This window comes from Neovison vison, chromosome 11 (assembly GCF_020171115.1).
Source record: "Neovison vison isolate M4711 chromosome 11, ASM_NN_V1, whole genome shotgun sequence".
NCBI classification, from domain to species: Eukaryota; Metazoa; Chordata; class Mammalia; order Carnivora; family Mustelidae; genus Neogale; species Neogale vison.
Genome location: NC_058101.1, coordinates 13,375,149 through 13,391,827, shown reverse-complemented (window position 1 = coordinate 13,391,827; position 16,679 = coordinate 13,375,149). Strand labels below are relative to the sequence as shown.

The window sequence follows — 16,679 nt, the reverse complement described above, 5'->3', positions numbered from 1 at the left end:
TAGAAGAAGAAAAGGAAAGAAGATTTAAAGCTCTTAACAGGGGCGCCTGGGTGGCACAGTGGGTTAAGCCGCTGCCTTCGGCTCAGGTCATGATCTCAGGGTCCTGGGATCGAGTCCCGCATCGGGCTCTCTGCTCAGCAGGGAGCCTGCTTCCTCCTCTCTCTCTCTGACTGACTCTCTGCCTACTAGTAATCTCTCTCTGTCAAATAAATAAATAAAATCTTTTTAAAAATAAATAAATAAATAAAGCTCTTAACAGTGAAATACACCACAACATTAATTCTGTCTCTAAATACTGCCTTCATTCTTTGATATCATACAGACTAGAAAGTGCTAAGGAGCAAAAGCACTGAATAAGCAATGAAAGCAATGAATTATGAATAAACTTACTGTCTTTCACATTTCATTTAGTAAGTACCTAACGATGGCTTTGGGGGTGATTTGCTGGTAAGAAACTACACTCTCCTTAGGGTTAGGCATAATTTCCGTTAAAATTTGCACCAATTAAGATTAACTTTTAGTTAAACAGCATTAAGAATCCTTGATACTGTTTACAGAATATAAGAAAAAAATGCCTCAAAGGATAGTTTCTTAATAACTTACCTGGATTCACTTTTTCTTTTTACAGTTTCTAAAAACAATGTTGAAAAACTCTTTTTAGTTTGTGGAAGAATTTCATCTTCTAAATCTGGTACTCTTTTCTGAGATGCTCTTGACGATTTCCTCTCTTGTGGTTCTTCTGATACTTTATCCTCTATTTCTGGTATTTTATTTGCTATTTCTACTTCCTTCAAAGCACTTTTATCTTCAAAGTTTAACCTAAAAAGTTGAAAGGAAGGCAAGCTGAATAAATACTCTCACAGTTTGCTGAGTTTGGAGTTCTCCTGAACTCCCTTCAGTAACAATACAGACCAATTACAAAATTTTTCACTAGCCCTTTATTTAATGTCTAAAAATTCTGATTTGTAATCTCTCTTTTTTTTTTTTTAAATTTAAAGATTTTATTTATTTATTTGACAGAGAGATCACAAGCAGGCAGAGAGACAGGCGGGGGCGGGGGGAGAAGGCTCCCCGCCGAGCAGAGAGCCCGATGCAGGACTCGATCCCAGGACCCTGGGATCATGACCTGAGCTGAAGGCAGCAGCTTAACCCACTGAGCCACCCAGGCACCCCTGCTTTGTAATCTCTTAAAATACACAAGGCAATTGCTCAGGAAAATTACATTTCTTATTTGTCAGTGGGAAAAAAAAGAGAAAAGACCAAGAAACTCTGTAGCTTAAAGGACTCGTTCTCAAACATTTAGTAAGATTTTCAATCATCTGAATAATCTTATTAAAATGTAGATTCTGGGGCGCCTGGGTGGTTCAGTGGGTTAGGCCACTGCCTTCAGCTCGGGTCACGATCCCAGAGTCCTGGGATCGAGTCCCGCATCGGACTCTCTGCTCAGCAGGGAGCCTGCTTCCTCCTCTCTCTCTCTCTGCCTGCCTCTCTGCCTACTTGTGATCTCTGTCTGTCAAATAAATAAATAAATTCTTAAAAAAAAAAAATTTAAATGTAGATTCTGAGTTAGTAGGTCTAGAATAGGGTTTGAGATTCTGTATTTCTAACAAGCTGCCAGATAATGCATTGCTCTTGATCCTGAACCGCATACCACATTTTGATTAGCAAAATCTTAGAATGTATTTAACTCCTTGGCTCCAAGAATTACACAAGACACTAGACAGACATTAATTACACTCACCGCAAAAGTCCCCAGTAGCAAAGGACTTTGAATGATCTACTTTGCTTCTTAAAGGCCAAAATGAGCCCCAAGAAATAGACAATGATTCACCACAACTTATCTTCAAAGTACTTATCCTTTGCTACCCTAGAAATGAGCCAGTATATACCTACCATTGAATTACAAATGACATAGAGAAAACACTCTTAGGAAGATACAGAAAACATATTATCAGAAGAAAACACTTTTTTCCATAAACTACAGGAACGTTTACCCACAAACTTCTCTGAAGTATACTTTAAGCCTTCCTTATTATATAAACTGAATATAAACTGAACCATGTTATGCTCTTCTCATGTTAATATTCCTCAATACTTACTATAAAATACATTAAAAATAAATTTAAAAATTAATTAATAAATAACTTTAAAATTTTTAAGCAGATTGATATTATTTCAGTAAATAAAAATTCACCTTTTCCTGGTTTTAAGAGAAATCTCCATACTTGAAGACAATGTATTTACTGAATTTTCAGAAGCGTAGACCTCTTTCTTTTGGGCAATGGATGAAATCACATTTTGTGATACAGAAGCTTTTGCATCCAAAAGAACAAAAGGTGAACCAACTGGTAAGTGTAATTCCTTATCAGCCTCACTGTGACGATCTTTTAGTTTTTTACTCGACATTTTTCTCGAGTCAGGTGTACTTTTAGAACCAATACCAGCTGTTAAAATTTGCTGATGAACTTCACGGTCCTGACCTGGAAGAAAATTATATGAAGACATTAGAAACTTTTAAAATAATACTATTAGAATCAAATGTGCTTTTTAAAATTCAGCAGCAATAGCTAGAAATAGTTTTCAGAAGACTCACAGTTCATTTAGTTTATAATCAAAGATCTATGACTAAAATACATAAGGGCAGGGCGCCTGGGTGGCTCAGTTGTTGAGCAGCTGCCTTCAGCTCAGGTGGTGATTCCAGGGTGCCCCACCACTGGGCTCCCTGCTCAGCGGGAGGCCTGCTTCTCCCTCTCCCACTCCCCCTGCTTGTGTTCCCTCTCTCACTGTATCTCTCTCCGTCAAATAAATAAAATATTTTTAAAAAATAAATAAGGGGTGCCTGGGTGGTTCAGCTGGTTAAGCGGCTGCCTTAGGCTCAGGTTATGGTTCCAGGATCCTGGGATTAAGCCCCAAATCGGGCACCCTGCTTAGCAGAGAGACTGCTTTTCTCTTTCCCTTTGTCTGCCACTCTGCTTAATTGTGCTCTCTATCTCTCTGTCAGATAAATAAATAAAAATCTTAAAAATAAATAAATAAATTATATAAGGCCTTTAAAAGTTCTAATTCATTAAATTAATGAATATAAAGATGTTATTTTTTCCATGCTCTGAAGTTTTGAAATAAAAAAAATTTCAAACAGAAAACTCACAATTCTACGGATAGTCAATTTACCCAAGATTTGAATAAATCTATATACAGCTAAATTAAAGAAGTAATTTTAGAGAAATCATGAGATTCAATCTTTAAAATCTAATCTAAAGACTAGATCTTTAGATCTAAGGCAGCCAGATGACCACATATTTATACACATACATACATATACAGAGACATAACAGATATGTATAGAGATATATAAAAGATTTGTATATGTGTATATATGTAAAGATATATATAAAAATATTCTTTATACATAAAAGTTTATATACATACACACATACACATGTACATTTATATGCATATGTGTATATATATATAAATAAATAAAGAATATACATATTCTCTTAGGCTTATACCTTCAAATATCAAAGAAAAAGTAGAACTGTTGGGGAGTATTTATATTGATTCATACTCTGAAAAAGCAAAGATTAAGAGCACCTGGGTGGCTCAGTATCAGTTAAGCATCCAACTCCTGATTGCAGCTCAGGTCATGATTTCAGGGTGGTGAGATTGAGCCCCACGTTGGACTCCACACACAGCACAGAGTCAGCATGGGTTTCTTTCTCCCTCTGTCCCTTTCCCCCAACCCCCATGCACTCAACCTCTCTCAAATAATAAAAAAATTTTTAAAAAAGCAAAGATTAAAAATTTTAAATACAATCAAAAAGGAGCTTGTGAAGGTTATAGAACAAGAGAGTATACTCAGTTTTCTCTGTTTTTCCCTCCAAATACAAGTAAGCTAATAGTACATATCCATCGAATAACAATAAGAGAACTCTAAAAGCTAGAAGGAAAGAGGCATATTTGCTAGGAACCTCAAGTCTTGAGCAACAAAAGACAGTACCTTCCCTTTATCTCCCACGAATCCCTAGACTGGGTTCTAGAGAGGTGTGCAACCCTGAACCACGAACAGGGGGATAAAAAAACCCTGCATTCTCCATCCAAAAAACCTGGAGAAGGGAAACACAACAGAGACATAATGGGGAACCCCAACTCCCATTCCACAAGCTGAGCCACTAAATACTCCATTCTGCAGTGGCGCTGTAAGAGGAGCAAAGCCTTCGACCATGCCAGGACCCACTCCGTAAGTTCTAAGTGATAGTAGTAGCGGAGGAGCAAAGTCCTAGAGTAACCTTGTCCCTCGACCAACACTGTCCCCACTTCAACAATCAAGGACAGCAGACCATATGATCCACAAACAGCTGCAAAGTAGTGAAGCCTCTGAGGTCCCCAGCCACTGCCTCACAGGTGACACTGTGAAACACTGTTAGTACTGACAACAATAAGGGTACCAGTGAGCAGTCTAATCTAAAGCAGGAAGAACATAAAAGAACACTACATCCCCCATCCCCCTGTCCTCTACCCAGTGATTTAAGAAGATCCAATCCCAACAGCTTCTGACCCCAACCCTCATTTGAATGAATGAGGACATGGGGTACTCAGGAAGCACCTTCCATTCTCCTGACACAGCACCAGCAAGAACTAAAGAGGAATCTCAGCAGCATTAGGAAACAAAACAGAACAAAATACCACTGCTAGGACTCTAACACTTAACTGCCACTGGAAATAAAATCCACAAAAGTGAGCAAGAACCTACACATTAAACCAAGACGAAGAAACTATATGTTATAATAAACAATTTAAAACAAATACAATTAAATACAATCAAGAGTTTCCAAAAATAATTACCAAAATGTCAAGAATACAATAAAAATGACTGCTTATACCAAAAACCAGAATAGAACAATATGATCAAAGGACACAAATAGACAAGATGAATCAAATGCTGAAATTATTTAATAAGAATTTTAAAGTATACAGCATAAAAATATTTTAACAATTATGAACTGACTTTCTTTTGTTTCTCCTGAAACAAATGAAAAGACAAACTCTCAAAGAAACGAGTTACAAAGGAAAATCAGTTTTTTGGATTTTAGCCCATTCTTTTCAGTGTGCAGTGGTATCTAATTATTATTTTAATTTAAAATTTCCTAATGACAATGATGAACAATCAAGCCACAATGAGATTACTACTTCACACCCATTAGGATGGCTATTATCACAAAACACACACATGCACCGAAAGTAATAAGTATTGGTGAAGATGAGGAGCAATTGGAACCAATATGCAATGTTGGTAGGAATGTAAAATTACACAGCCACTACAAGGAACAGTCTAGTGGTGCCTCAAAAAATTAAATATACATTGCCATGCAATCCAATAATTTCTTTTTGGGGTATGTATCCAAAAGAACTGAAAGCAGAGACCGCAAGAGATATCTGTACACTCCCATTCACAGCAGCATTATTCATAATAGACAAAAAGTGGAAACACAAGAGCAAACACAAGCAGGGGGAGTGAAAGGCAGAGGAGAAAAAGGCTCCCCACTGATCAAAGAGCCCAATATGGGGCTCAATCCCAGGCCCTGAGATCATGACCTGAGCCGAAGGCAGTCACTTAACCAAATGAGCCACCCAAGTGCCCCAAGAAACAGACCCTTAACTACAGGGAACAAACTGATGGTGACCAGAGTGGAAGTGGGTGGGAGGATGGGGGAAACAGGTGATGGGGACTATAGGAGAAGAGAGACTTTTTAACCAAAACAAGGTCAAAAAATATAAAAGTCACACATCTGAGAACTAAAATAAAAAATCTTACTCATCATATGGTTAAAGATACCATAAACAAAATCTATAGAAGTCAAGGGATCATTTGAACACCCACGAAATCAGCCCCAAAATGTAAGAAGATATATCCAGATCTCTACAGAGTATCTCCGGCGGTTGGTTTTGAGGTATGAAGCAGGGAGCCGTGATTCTGGGGGCACATATCGGAAGATAAACAGAAGGTGGAGGGAGCCTCTAGGATCCTGAGCTGCTGAGCACAAAAGCCTCCTGCACGGGGGACCAGGCAGAGACTCACAGACTGGTAGCAAACTGCAGGGAGAGGGTTTTGGGGCAGCCCCCAGACTGAAACCTGGAGCTGCAGGGGAGCAAGTGCAAACTGCGGGCAGCTGGCAGTTTCAGAAGCACAAAGGGCAGAGACATGCCTGAACCTGGAAGTAAAGACTGGTAATACTGCTGTGGGGCATACAACCCAGAACGCTCTGGTTTTTAGCAGCACAGACAAAAAGAGAGTCAGTGTGACCTGGAGGGCTCTCTAGAGAAGAGACTGCGATCTCTCTGGTCTGAGTCAAAAGACTGGGATACAGTCACTTCTGCTCTGATTCTTGGAAGAGACACAGAAAGCCGCTAGTGAAAGCGCCCAGCAAACAAAAGCCCCAAAAACCTAGTCTTCACTGAGCATCCCCCCCTGCCCACTGGAGGCAGGGCAACTCTGCCCAAACACGGTTGCCTGAGTAACAGTGTGGCAGGCCCCTCCCTCAGGAGACAGGCTAGAAGAACAAGAGGCTAACAACCCTAAGGTCCCTATAAAACAGGTGTATCTTGCTTTGGTTGTGGTCAATAGTCTGGACTCTGTACATTCCCTCCACCACACCTCAAAAGAATGACTAAGAGAAGAAACCCCCCCAACACAGGAAAAATTCAGGGACGGTGACCTCTGCCACAGAACTAACGGATATGGATATGAGAAAGATGTTGGAAATAAACTTCAGGGTAACAGTTATGCAGACAATAACTACAAAGGAGAAAACCACTAATTGCAACATAGATTCTCTAAGAGAATCTCAGAAATCTCAGATTCTCAGAAATGAGAGGTGATCTGGCAGAACTTAAAAATGCTATCAATGAGATCCAATCTAATCTAGATACTCTAACAGTCAAAGTAAACCAGGCAGAAGAACAAATTAATGATCTAGAAGACAAACTGATAGAAAAGGACCAGAGGGAGGCCTGGAACAAACAGCTTAAAATCCATGAAAACAGAATTAGAGAAATAAAGCCATGAAACATTCCAGTGTTAAGGAATCTCAAGGCCATCTAAAGGGCAGTTAGGGGAGAGATTCCTTACGTACAGAGGGAGGAACATCAGAATAACGTCAGACCTGTCCCTGGAGACCTGGCAACCCAGAAAGGGCTGGCAAGACATACTCAGGGTACTAAATGAGAAGAACATACAGCCAAGAATACTTTATCCAGCAAGGCTGTCATTTAGAATGGATGGAGAGATAAGAGCTTCCAAGATTGGCAGAAACTGAAAGAATATGTGACCACTAAGCTAGAGCTGTAAGAAATATTAAGGGGGGGGGATTTTCTAGGACTATTAAGTTAAGGGGGGGTTCATATGAAAGGAGTAAGACCCGAAGAATGATACAGAAATTTACAGAGACAATCTATAGAAAGAAGGACTTCACCGGATTAACAATGACAATAAAATCGTATCTTTCAGGGGCGCCTGGGTGGCTCAGTGGGTTAAGCCGCTGCCTTCGGCTCAGGTCATGATCTCAGGGTCCTGGGATCGAGTCCCGCATCGGGCTCTCTGCTCAGCAGGGAGCCTGCTTCCCTCTCTCTCTCTCTGCCTGCCTCTCCATCTACTTGTGATTTCTCTCTGTCAAATAAATAAATAAAATCTTTAAAAAAAAAATCGTATCTTTCAATAATCACTCTCAACGTGAATGATCTAAATGCTCCCATAAAATGGTACAGGGTTGCACAATGGATAAAAAGACAGGACCCATCCATATGCTGTCTACAGGAGACTCATTTTGAACTTAAAGATACATCCAGACTGAAAGTGAAGGGATACAGAACCATCTTTCATGCCAGCGGGCTTCAAAATAAAGCTGGGGGGACGCCTGGGTGGCTCAGTTGGTTACGCGGCTGCCTTCGGTTCAGGTCATGGTCCCAGCATCCTGGGATCGAGTCCCACATCGGGCTCCTTGCTCAGCGGGGAGCCTGCTTCTCCCTCTGCCTCTGCGGGCCACTCTGTCTGCCTGTGCTCACTCTCTCTGACAAATAAATAAATAAAATCTTTAAAAAATAAAAATAAAAAAAAAAATAAAGCTGGGGTGGCAACTCTCATATCAGACAAATTAGATTTTAAGCTAAAGACTGTGGTTAGAGATACAGAAAGACACTGTATCATTCTTAAATGGCATATCCAGCAAAAAGATCTAACAATTATAAATATCTATGCCCCCAACATGGGAGTAGCCAACTGTTAACCAAAATAGAGACATATTGATAATAATATGTTAATTATAGGAGCACTCAGCAGTCCATTTCTCAGCAATAGACAGATCATCTAAGCAGAAAATCAACAAAGAAGTGCTTTAAATGACACACCGGGCCAGATGGCCTTCACAGAGATATACAGAACCTTCCACCCTAAAACAACAGAATACTCACTCTTCTTGAGCACACAGGCAACTTTCTCCAGAACAGACCACATTCTGAGTCACAAATCAGGTATCAACCCATACCAAAAGACTGAGAGACTGAAATTATTCCTTGCATATTCTCAGACCACAGTGCTTTGAGACTGGAACTCAATCACAAGAAAAAGTTTGGAAAAAATTCAAACACTTGGGAGCTAAAGACCATCCTGCTTGAAATGTTTGCGTCAATCAGGAAATCAAAGAAGAACTTAAACAATTCATGGAAACCAATGAGAACAAAAACACATTGGTCCAGGGCACCTGGGTGGCTCAGTGGGTTAAGCCGCTGCCTTCAGCTCAGGTCATGATCTCAGGGTCCTGGGATCGAGTCCCGCATCGGGCTCTCTGCTCAGCAGGGAGCCTGCTTCCTCCTCTCTCTCTCTGCCTGCCTCTCTGCCTACTTGTGATCTCTCTCTCTCTCTCTGTCAAATAAATAAATAAATAATCTTTAAAAAAAAAAAAAAACATATTGGTCCAAAACCTATGGAATATGGCAGAGGCAGTCCTAAGGAGGAAATATATAGCCATCAAGACTCACTCAAAAAAAAAACAAGAGGGGCGCCTGGGTGGCTCAGTGGGTTAGGCCTCTGCCTTCAGCTCAGGTCATGATCTCAGGGTCCTGGGATCGAGTCCCACATCGGGCTCTCTGCTCGGCAGAGAGCCTGCTTCCCACTCTCTCTCTCTCTCTGCCAGCCTCTCTACCTACCTGTCATCTCTCTCTGTCAAATAAATAAATAAAATCTTTAAATAAAAAAAAAAAAAAACAAGAAAATCCTAAATACATGAACTCTCTTTACACCTTAAAGAACAGGAGAATCAACAACAAATTAAGCCTACCTACACACAAGAAGGGAAATAATTAAGATTAGAGCAGAGACCAATGAATTAGAAGCCAGAAATACAGTAAAACACATCAATGAAACTAGAAGCTGGTTCTTTGAAAGAATTAATGAGATCAATAAAACCACTGGCCACACTTAATCTAACAGAAAAGAGAAAAGGAGTCAAATTAATAAAATTATGAATGAAAGGGGAGAGATCACAACTAACACGAAGGAATTAGAAACAATTATCAGAAATTATTATCAACAGCTATATGCCAATAAATTAAGCAATCTGAAATGGATGCATTCCTAGAAACCTATAAACTACTAAGACTGAAACACAAATTGACAACCTGAATAGACCAATAACCAGTAACGGGATTGAAGCAGTGATCAAAACCCTCCCAAATAACAAGAGTCCATGACCTCATGGATTCCCTGAGGAATTCTACCAAACATTGAAAGAAGAAATAAAAAAAAAAAAAAAAAAAAAAAAAAGAAAGAAGAAATAATACCTGTTCTCCTGAAGCGGTTTCAAAAAAAATAGAAATAGAAGGAAAGCTTCCAGACTCTTTCTATGAGGCCAGCATTACCTTGATCCCCAAACCAGGCAAAGATCCCATCAAAACAGAGAATTTCAGACCAATATCCCTCATGAATATGGATGCCAAAATAATCAGCAAGATCCTAACTAATAGGATCCAACTGTACATTAAAATGATTATCCACCACAACCAGGAAGGATTTACCCCTGGGACACAAGGGTGGCTAAACATTTGTGAATCAATCAATGTGAGAGAATACATAAGAGAAAAGAACCACATGGTCCTCTCAACTTATGCAGAAAAAGCATTTGCAAAATACAGCATCCTTTCCTGATTAAAACGCTTCAGAATATAGGGAAAAAGGGAACATTCCTCAATTTTATAAAATACATCTATGAAAAACCCACAGCAGATATCATTCTCAATGGGGAAATGTTGAGAGCCTTTCCCTTAAGATCAGGAACATGACAAGGATTCCCATTCTCGTCACTACTGTTCAACATAGCACTAGAAGTCCTAACAACTAGTCAGACAACAAAAATAAATAAAAGGTATTCAAATGCAAAGAAGTAGTAAAACTCTCTCTCTTCACAGATGACATACTTTATGTGGAAAACCTGAAAGACTCCACTCCCAAATTACTAGAACTAACAGAGCAATTCAGTAATGTGGCAGGATAAAAAAGACCAATGCACAGAAATCATCACTTTCTTATACACTAACAATGTAACTGTAAAAAGAGAAATTAGAGAATTGATTCTATTTATTATAGCACCAAGAACCGTAAGATACCTTGGAATAAACCTAACCAAAGAAGTAAAGGATCTAGGGCGCCTGGGTGGCTCAGTGGGTTAAGCCGCTGCCTTCGGCTCAGGTCATGATCTCAGGGTCCTGGGATCGAGTCCCGCATCGGGTTCTCTGCTCAGCAGGGAGCCTGCTTCCCTCTCTCTCTCTGCCTGCCTCTCCATCTACTTGTGATTTCTCTCTGTAAATAAGTAAATAAAATCTTTAAAAAAAAAGAAGTAAAGGATCTATATTTTAGGAACTACAGAACATTCATGAAAGAAATCGAAGAAGGCATAAAAACAAAAAACGGAAAAACATTCCATGCTCATGGATTGGAAGAATGAACATTGTTGGGACGCTTGGGTGGCGCAGTTGGTTGGACGACTGCCTCCGGCTCAGGGCGTGATCCTGGAGTCCCCGGATCGAGTCCCACATCAGGCTCCCAGCTCCATGGGGAGTCTGCTTCGCTCTCTCTGACCTTCTCCTCACTCATTCTCTCTCTCACTGTCTCTCTCTCTCAAATAAATAAAATAAAATCTTTAAAAAAAAAAAAAAAAAAAAAAGAATGAACATTGTTAAAATGTCTATGCTGCCCAGAGCAATCTATACTTTCAACCCCATCCTGATCAAAATACCAATGACATTTTTCAAAGTGCTGGAACCAAAATCCTAAAATTTGTATGGAACCAGAAAAGACTCCAAATAGCCAAGGGAATGTTGAAAAGAAAAACAAAGCTGGAGGAATCACATTGCCTGACTTCGAGCTATATTACAAAGCTGTAATCATCAAGACAGTACGGTACTGGCACAAAAACAGACACACAGACCAATGGAACAAAATACAGACTCCAGACATGAACCCTCAACTCTATGGTCAACTACTCTTTGAAAAGGCAGGAAAAAATATTCAAGGCAAAAAAGTCTCTTCAATAAATGGTGATGGGAAAATGGGATAGTTATATACGAAGAATAAAACTCAACCTTCTCCTATACCATATACAAAGATAAACTCTAAATGGATCAAAGACCTCAAGATGAGACAGGAATCCATCAAATCCTAGAGAAGAACACAGGCAGTAACCTCTTCAACATTGGCCATAGCAACTTCTGTTAAGACACATCTCCAAAGGCAAGGCAAACAAAAGCGAAAATGAACTTTTGGGACTTCATCAAGATAAAAAGCTTCTGCACAGCGAAGGAAACAGTCAACAAAACTAAGAGGAAACCCACGGAATGGGAGAAGATATTTGCAAATGACACTACAGACAAAGGGCTGATATCCAAGATCTATAAAGAACTTCTCAAACTCAACACCTAAAATACAAATAATCAAGTCAAAAAATGGGCAGAAGACATGAACAGTAACTTCTCCAGAGAAGACATACAAATGGCTAACAGACACATGAAAAAAACATTCATCATCATTAGCCATCAGGGAAATTCAAATCAAAACCACACTGAGATACTACCTTACACCAGTCAGAATGGCAAAAATTGACAAGGCAAGAAATGAGACGCTGTGGAGAAAGGGGAACCCTCCTACACTGTTGATAGGAATGCAAGTTGGTAGAACCACTTTGGAAAATGTGTGGAGATGCCTCAAAAAGTTAAAAATAGAGCTACCCTATGACCCAGGAATTGCACTACTGGGGAATTTACCCCAAAGATACAGATGTAGGGAAAAGAAGGGTCATATGCACCCCAATGTTCATAGGAGCAATGTCCCCAGTAGCTAAACTACAGAAAGAGCTGAGATGCCCTTCAACAAATGAATGGATAAAGATGTGGTCCGTTTATACAATGGATTATAACTCAGTCATCAGAAAGGACAAATACCCAACTTTTGCATCAACATGGATGGGACTGGAGGAGATTATGCTGAGTGAAATAAGTCAAGCAGAGAAAGTCAATTATCATATGGTTTCACTTATCTGTGGAACATAAGGAGTAGCACAGAGGGCATTAGGAGAAGGAAGGGAAAAATGAAAGGAAGGAAATCAGAGGGGGAGACAAATCATGAGAGACGGGACTCTGGGAAACAAAATGAAGGTTTTAGAGGGGAGAGGGAAGGGGGAAGGGTTAGCCCAGTGATGGGTATTATTAAGGAGGGCACATATTTCATGGAGCACTGGGTATTTTACACAATGAATAATGGAACACAACATCAAAAACTAATGATGTACTGTATAGTGACTAACATAACAAAATAAAAATTAAATTTTAAAAATGTAAATAAACTTTTCAAAGTAGCAGCACATATGACTAATTAAAGGAAATGAACAAAAAAAGAGAGGAAATGAACACTAACTATGCGTATACAAACACTGAAATCATGTTGTATACTTGAAGCTACAATAATGTTACAAGTCATTTATACCTCAGTTTAAAAAAAATGCTCATGAAGCCCATGGAGAGGGGTGCCTGGGTGGTTCAGTGGGTTAAGCCTCTGCCTTTGGCTCAGATCATGATCTCAGGGTCCTGGGATCGAGCCCCGCATCAGGCTCTTTGCTCAGTGGGGAGCCTTCTTCCCTCTCTCTCTCTCTCTGCCTGCCTCTCTGCCTACTTGTGATTTCTCTTTGTCAAATAAATAAAATCTTGTGGCGGGGGAAGAAGCCCATGGAGGGCCATGTGAAAAGGAATTAAGGCTTCCTGCTCACATCCAGCCCCATGTGAGTCATCTTATATCCTTAACCCCTCAAGCCCTCAGATGACTGCAACACACTGGCCAACATCTTGACGACCATCTCATGAAAGACTGCAAACCAAAACCATCCAATTACTAAGCTGCTTCTCAATTCCTGATCCACAGAAACTATGTGAGATAATATTTATTATTTGTTAAAAAAAAAAGAAAGCCAAATCTATTTGAAAATTCTTAAAACTATAGCCCTATAATAATTCTTAGTTAATGTCTCTTACTGTATCCTAATAATCAATGTTCTTACCACTAAAACAAAGAAACAAATATTCAAATAAAGTTTATTATTCATGTGAAAAAAAAACAAACACTGACCACTTTGCCTAGGCTAACCCATGAATTTGTCACCCAAGCCAACACATGCAACACTTTCAGCACCTCCTTTTAAATATGTCTAAGTAAATAATATCCATGGGGATGCCACCAACCTGACCCGCTGTCAACTTCACTTGGAACAGAGGCTTCTTTCTTCCTTAAAGAAACTGGAACTGACTTCAGATGAGATTTCTGGCATTCAGCCTAAAAGATATATAACATTAGAGCAATTAAAAATTAGTAATTCTGATTAAATACACTTGTTTTTAAATTGGAAAATAAAGTATTTAAAAACAATAAAACACAGCGGGATACACTGATGCTGCAGAAGAATGGGTATTTCTTACACTGAGGGATGGGTACATAAGTGCTCATTTATATTATTCTTAATAACCTTATATAATATCTTTTCTTCTGTAAATTTGAAATATACCAAGTCATAAATTTTAAAAATCTAGAAAAGGGAAATCTCATTCATACATTGCATGTGGCAAAGAAAACTGGTAAAATCATCTTGCAGGAAAAAACTGACAATATTTAACAATTTCATTTGAAATGTGGCATATCCTACAGAAATACAGTTTTTTTTGTTTTGTTTTGTTTTTTTGTTTTTTTCAGAAATACAGTTTACAACAGGAGCGCAAAGAGGCATGGACAAAGGTGCACATCAGTGTACATGACTGTAATAATGAATAGATGGAAACAAATCTACCAGTTGGGGAATATATAAATAAGGAAGCCACTGCACTGTTGTTCAGTGAATACACTATGAAACTCAATTATATAAAGAAACAAAAGCAAGTTTTCACTATATTCTGTTCCTCCTAAAACCTCATTAGGATTTTTTAAAATGTATAAACCCAGAAGTATGAGGAGAAAGAGAAGGGAACAGATGGCAGATGTCAACAAACTTTTCTTAAATTGGAAAGCAGATCAGCAGCAACTAATCAGTCCAGAGAGAGGAGAAACATGCTGAGAAAGCACAGAAGGAGAGAAATTAATATTTATGGAGAAACCAGTAAGATCAGTAATTAGATGTGCAAGCACCTCTAAAAGATGGGTTCCAAGTGAGGCCTAGGAACAGAAGAGTTGCTAAAAGTAGGTACAAGCAGCAGTCAGAGTCACGGAGCCTCTCCTCTTCCAACCCTGTCATATTAGATGTTTACTCTCCTGAGTTTCAGAATCAGAGAAACTATAGACTCAGACAGAGCCGAAAGTAAAAGTAATACAGTAGAAACAGAGATATTAAGTGGAAGCATCCAATTATACCTTCCCTCTGCCCCACGTGGCTGAGAACATTTGTAGTTAGAATCAGACTCCCAAGCAGGACACGTTTGTCAGAAAAACGTATGAAGCCAAGTTTAAAAAAAAACCTGTAGATAGTAACACCTGGACATCCACAGTGACATGGCCCAGACAGATCATAGCACAGTAAAATCTACCAAGGCACAAATTTTACTGCACAAATAGAACTTCCAATCACCATTTTAATTTTCCATTCAAATATGAAGAGACCACTAAGATTCACTGGACATACGACAAAAGGCTCTAGTACAAAAAGGCAAGGAATTTGCAAGAAACAGAAACTGTAAAAAGAAATCTTAATAAGAGGAGTTAGAGGAGGGGCGCCTGGGTGGCTCAGTGTGTTAAGCCTCTGCCTTCGACTCAGGTCATGATCTCATGGTCCTGGGATCGAGCCCCACATCCGGCTCTCTGCTCAGCAGGGAGCCTGCTTCCTCCTCTCTCTGCCTGCCTCTCTGCCTACTTATGATCTGTCAAATAAATAAATAAAATCTTTTTTTTTAAATTTTTAAATAAAAAAAAAAGAAGAGTTAGAGGAATCTAACATCAAGGAATATCATGAAATTTCAAATCACTGAAAGCAGGGACACCTGGGTGGTTAAGTCGGTTGAGAGTCTGACTCTTGATTTCAGCTCAGGTCACAATATCAGAGTTGTGAAATTGAACCTCAAGCCTGTATTAATGTCAATATCCTGGTTGTAATTCTGCAAGTACAGTTTTACAAGTTGTTACCCACAGAGGAAACCAGGTAAAGGCTTGCACTCAATTTCTTATAGCTGCTTGTTAATTTATAATTATCTCAATACAAAAAGCTTAATTAGCAAAATAAGTTAGTCGAGTTCCCAAAATCTTTCTATAGAGTAGAAAAAAACCTTATCTCTTTTTAGGCAGATTGGACTGAAATGAACAGATCCTCACTCTCTCATGGATTAAGATGGGTCAGTCTGAGATGAAATTTTAGTGAGACTCAATCCATCCTAGACTACCCTGTTCTTCAGAATGAGGAGGTCTCCTGGATAACTGAGAGCCAGGTGAGTCACCTTAGCCCTTAAATATTGGGAGACATCAGTTCTGTCCTGTGAAGGTTTCTTTTATTTATTTATTTATTTATTTATTTAATATTGGGAGACATCAGTTCTGTCCTGTGAAGGTTTGTTTGTTTGTTTATTTATTTATTTATTTATTTATTTATTTATTTATTTGACAGAGAGAGATCACAAATAGGCAGAGAGGCAGGCAGAGAGAGAGAGGAGGAAGCAGGCTCCCTGCTGAGCAGAGAGCCCGATGCGGGACTCGATCCCAGGACCCTGAGATCATGACCTGAGCTGAAGGCAGCGGCTTAACCCACTGAGCCACCCAGGCGCCCCCTGTGAAGGTTTCTGTTCAACTTTTTAGCCTCTTGCCTCAGACTGCTTCAAAATCTGGCAATTGCCTTCCTGGCATAGCAAGACTATATATGTCACTCCACCTTTCTGGCTCAGGATTCTGTGCCAGCCCCAGAACTTACAAATGTTCTTTAAGGAAAAGTGCCTACCCATTTGGAACATCCCTGGAATCCAGTTTGTCATGCCATCTCAGCACAGCTGACAAAAACTACGCTTTCCTTGGGGATGCCTGGGTGGCTCAGTGGGTTAGGCCGCTGCCTTCAGCTCAGGTCATGATCTCAGGGTCCTGGGATCGAGTCCCACATTGGGCTCTCTGCTCGGCAGGGAGC

The 16,679-nt window shown here is 39.5% G+C and overlaps 1 protein-coding gene across 2 annotated transcripts in view; it reads right to left on the bottom strand.

Moving 5' to 3' along the window:
* Nucleotides 1-16,679, bottom strand: part of CENPC (centromere protein C) — a 97,114-nt gene that overhangs the window by 58,775 nt on the left and 21,660 nt on the right. For both annotated transcript variants that reach the window (XM_044226118.1, XM_044226117.1), the window contains exons 5-7: nucleotides 13,777-13,867; nucleotides 2,195-2,480; nucleotides 604-819 (exon numbers count right to left, since the gene is read on the bottom strand). In XM_044226118.1, coding sequence (XP_044082053.1) covers nucleotides 604-819; nucleotides 2,195-2,480; nucleotides 13,777-13,867 — 593 coding nt within the window. The remainder of the gene's footprint in view (nucleotides 1-603; nucleotides 820-2,194; nucleotides 2,481-13,776; nucleotides 13,868-16,679) is intronic.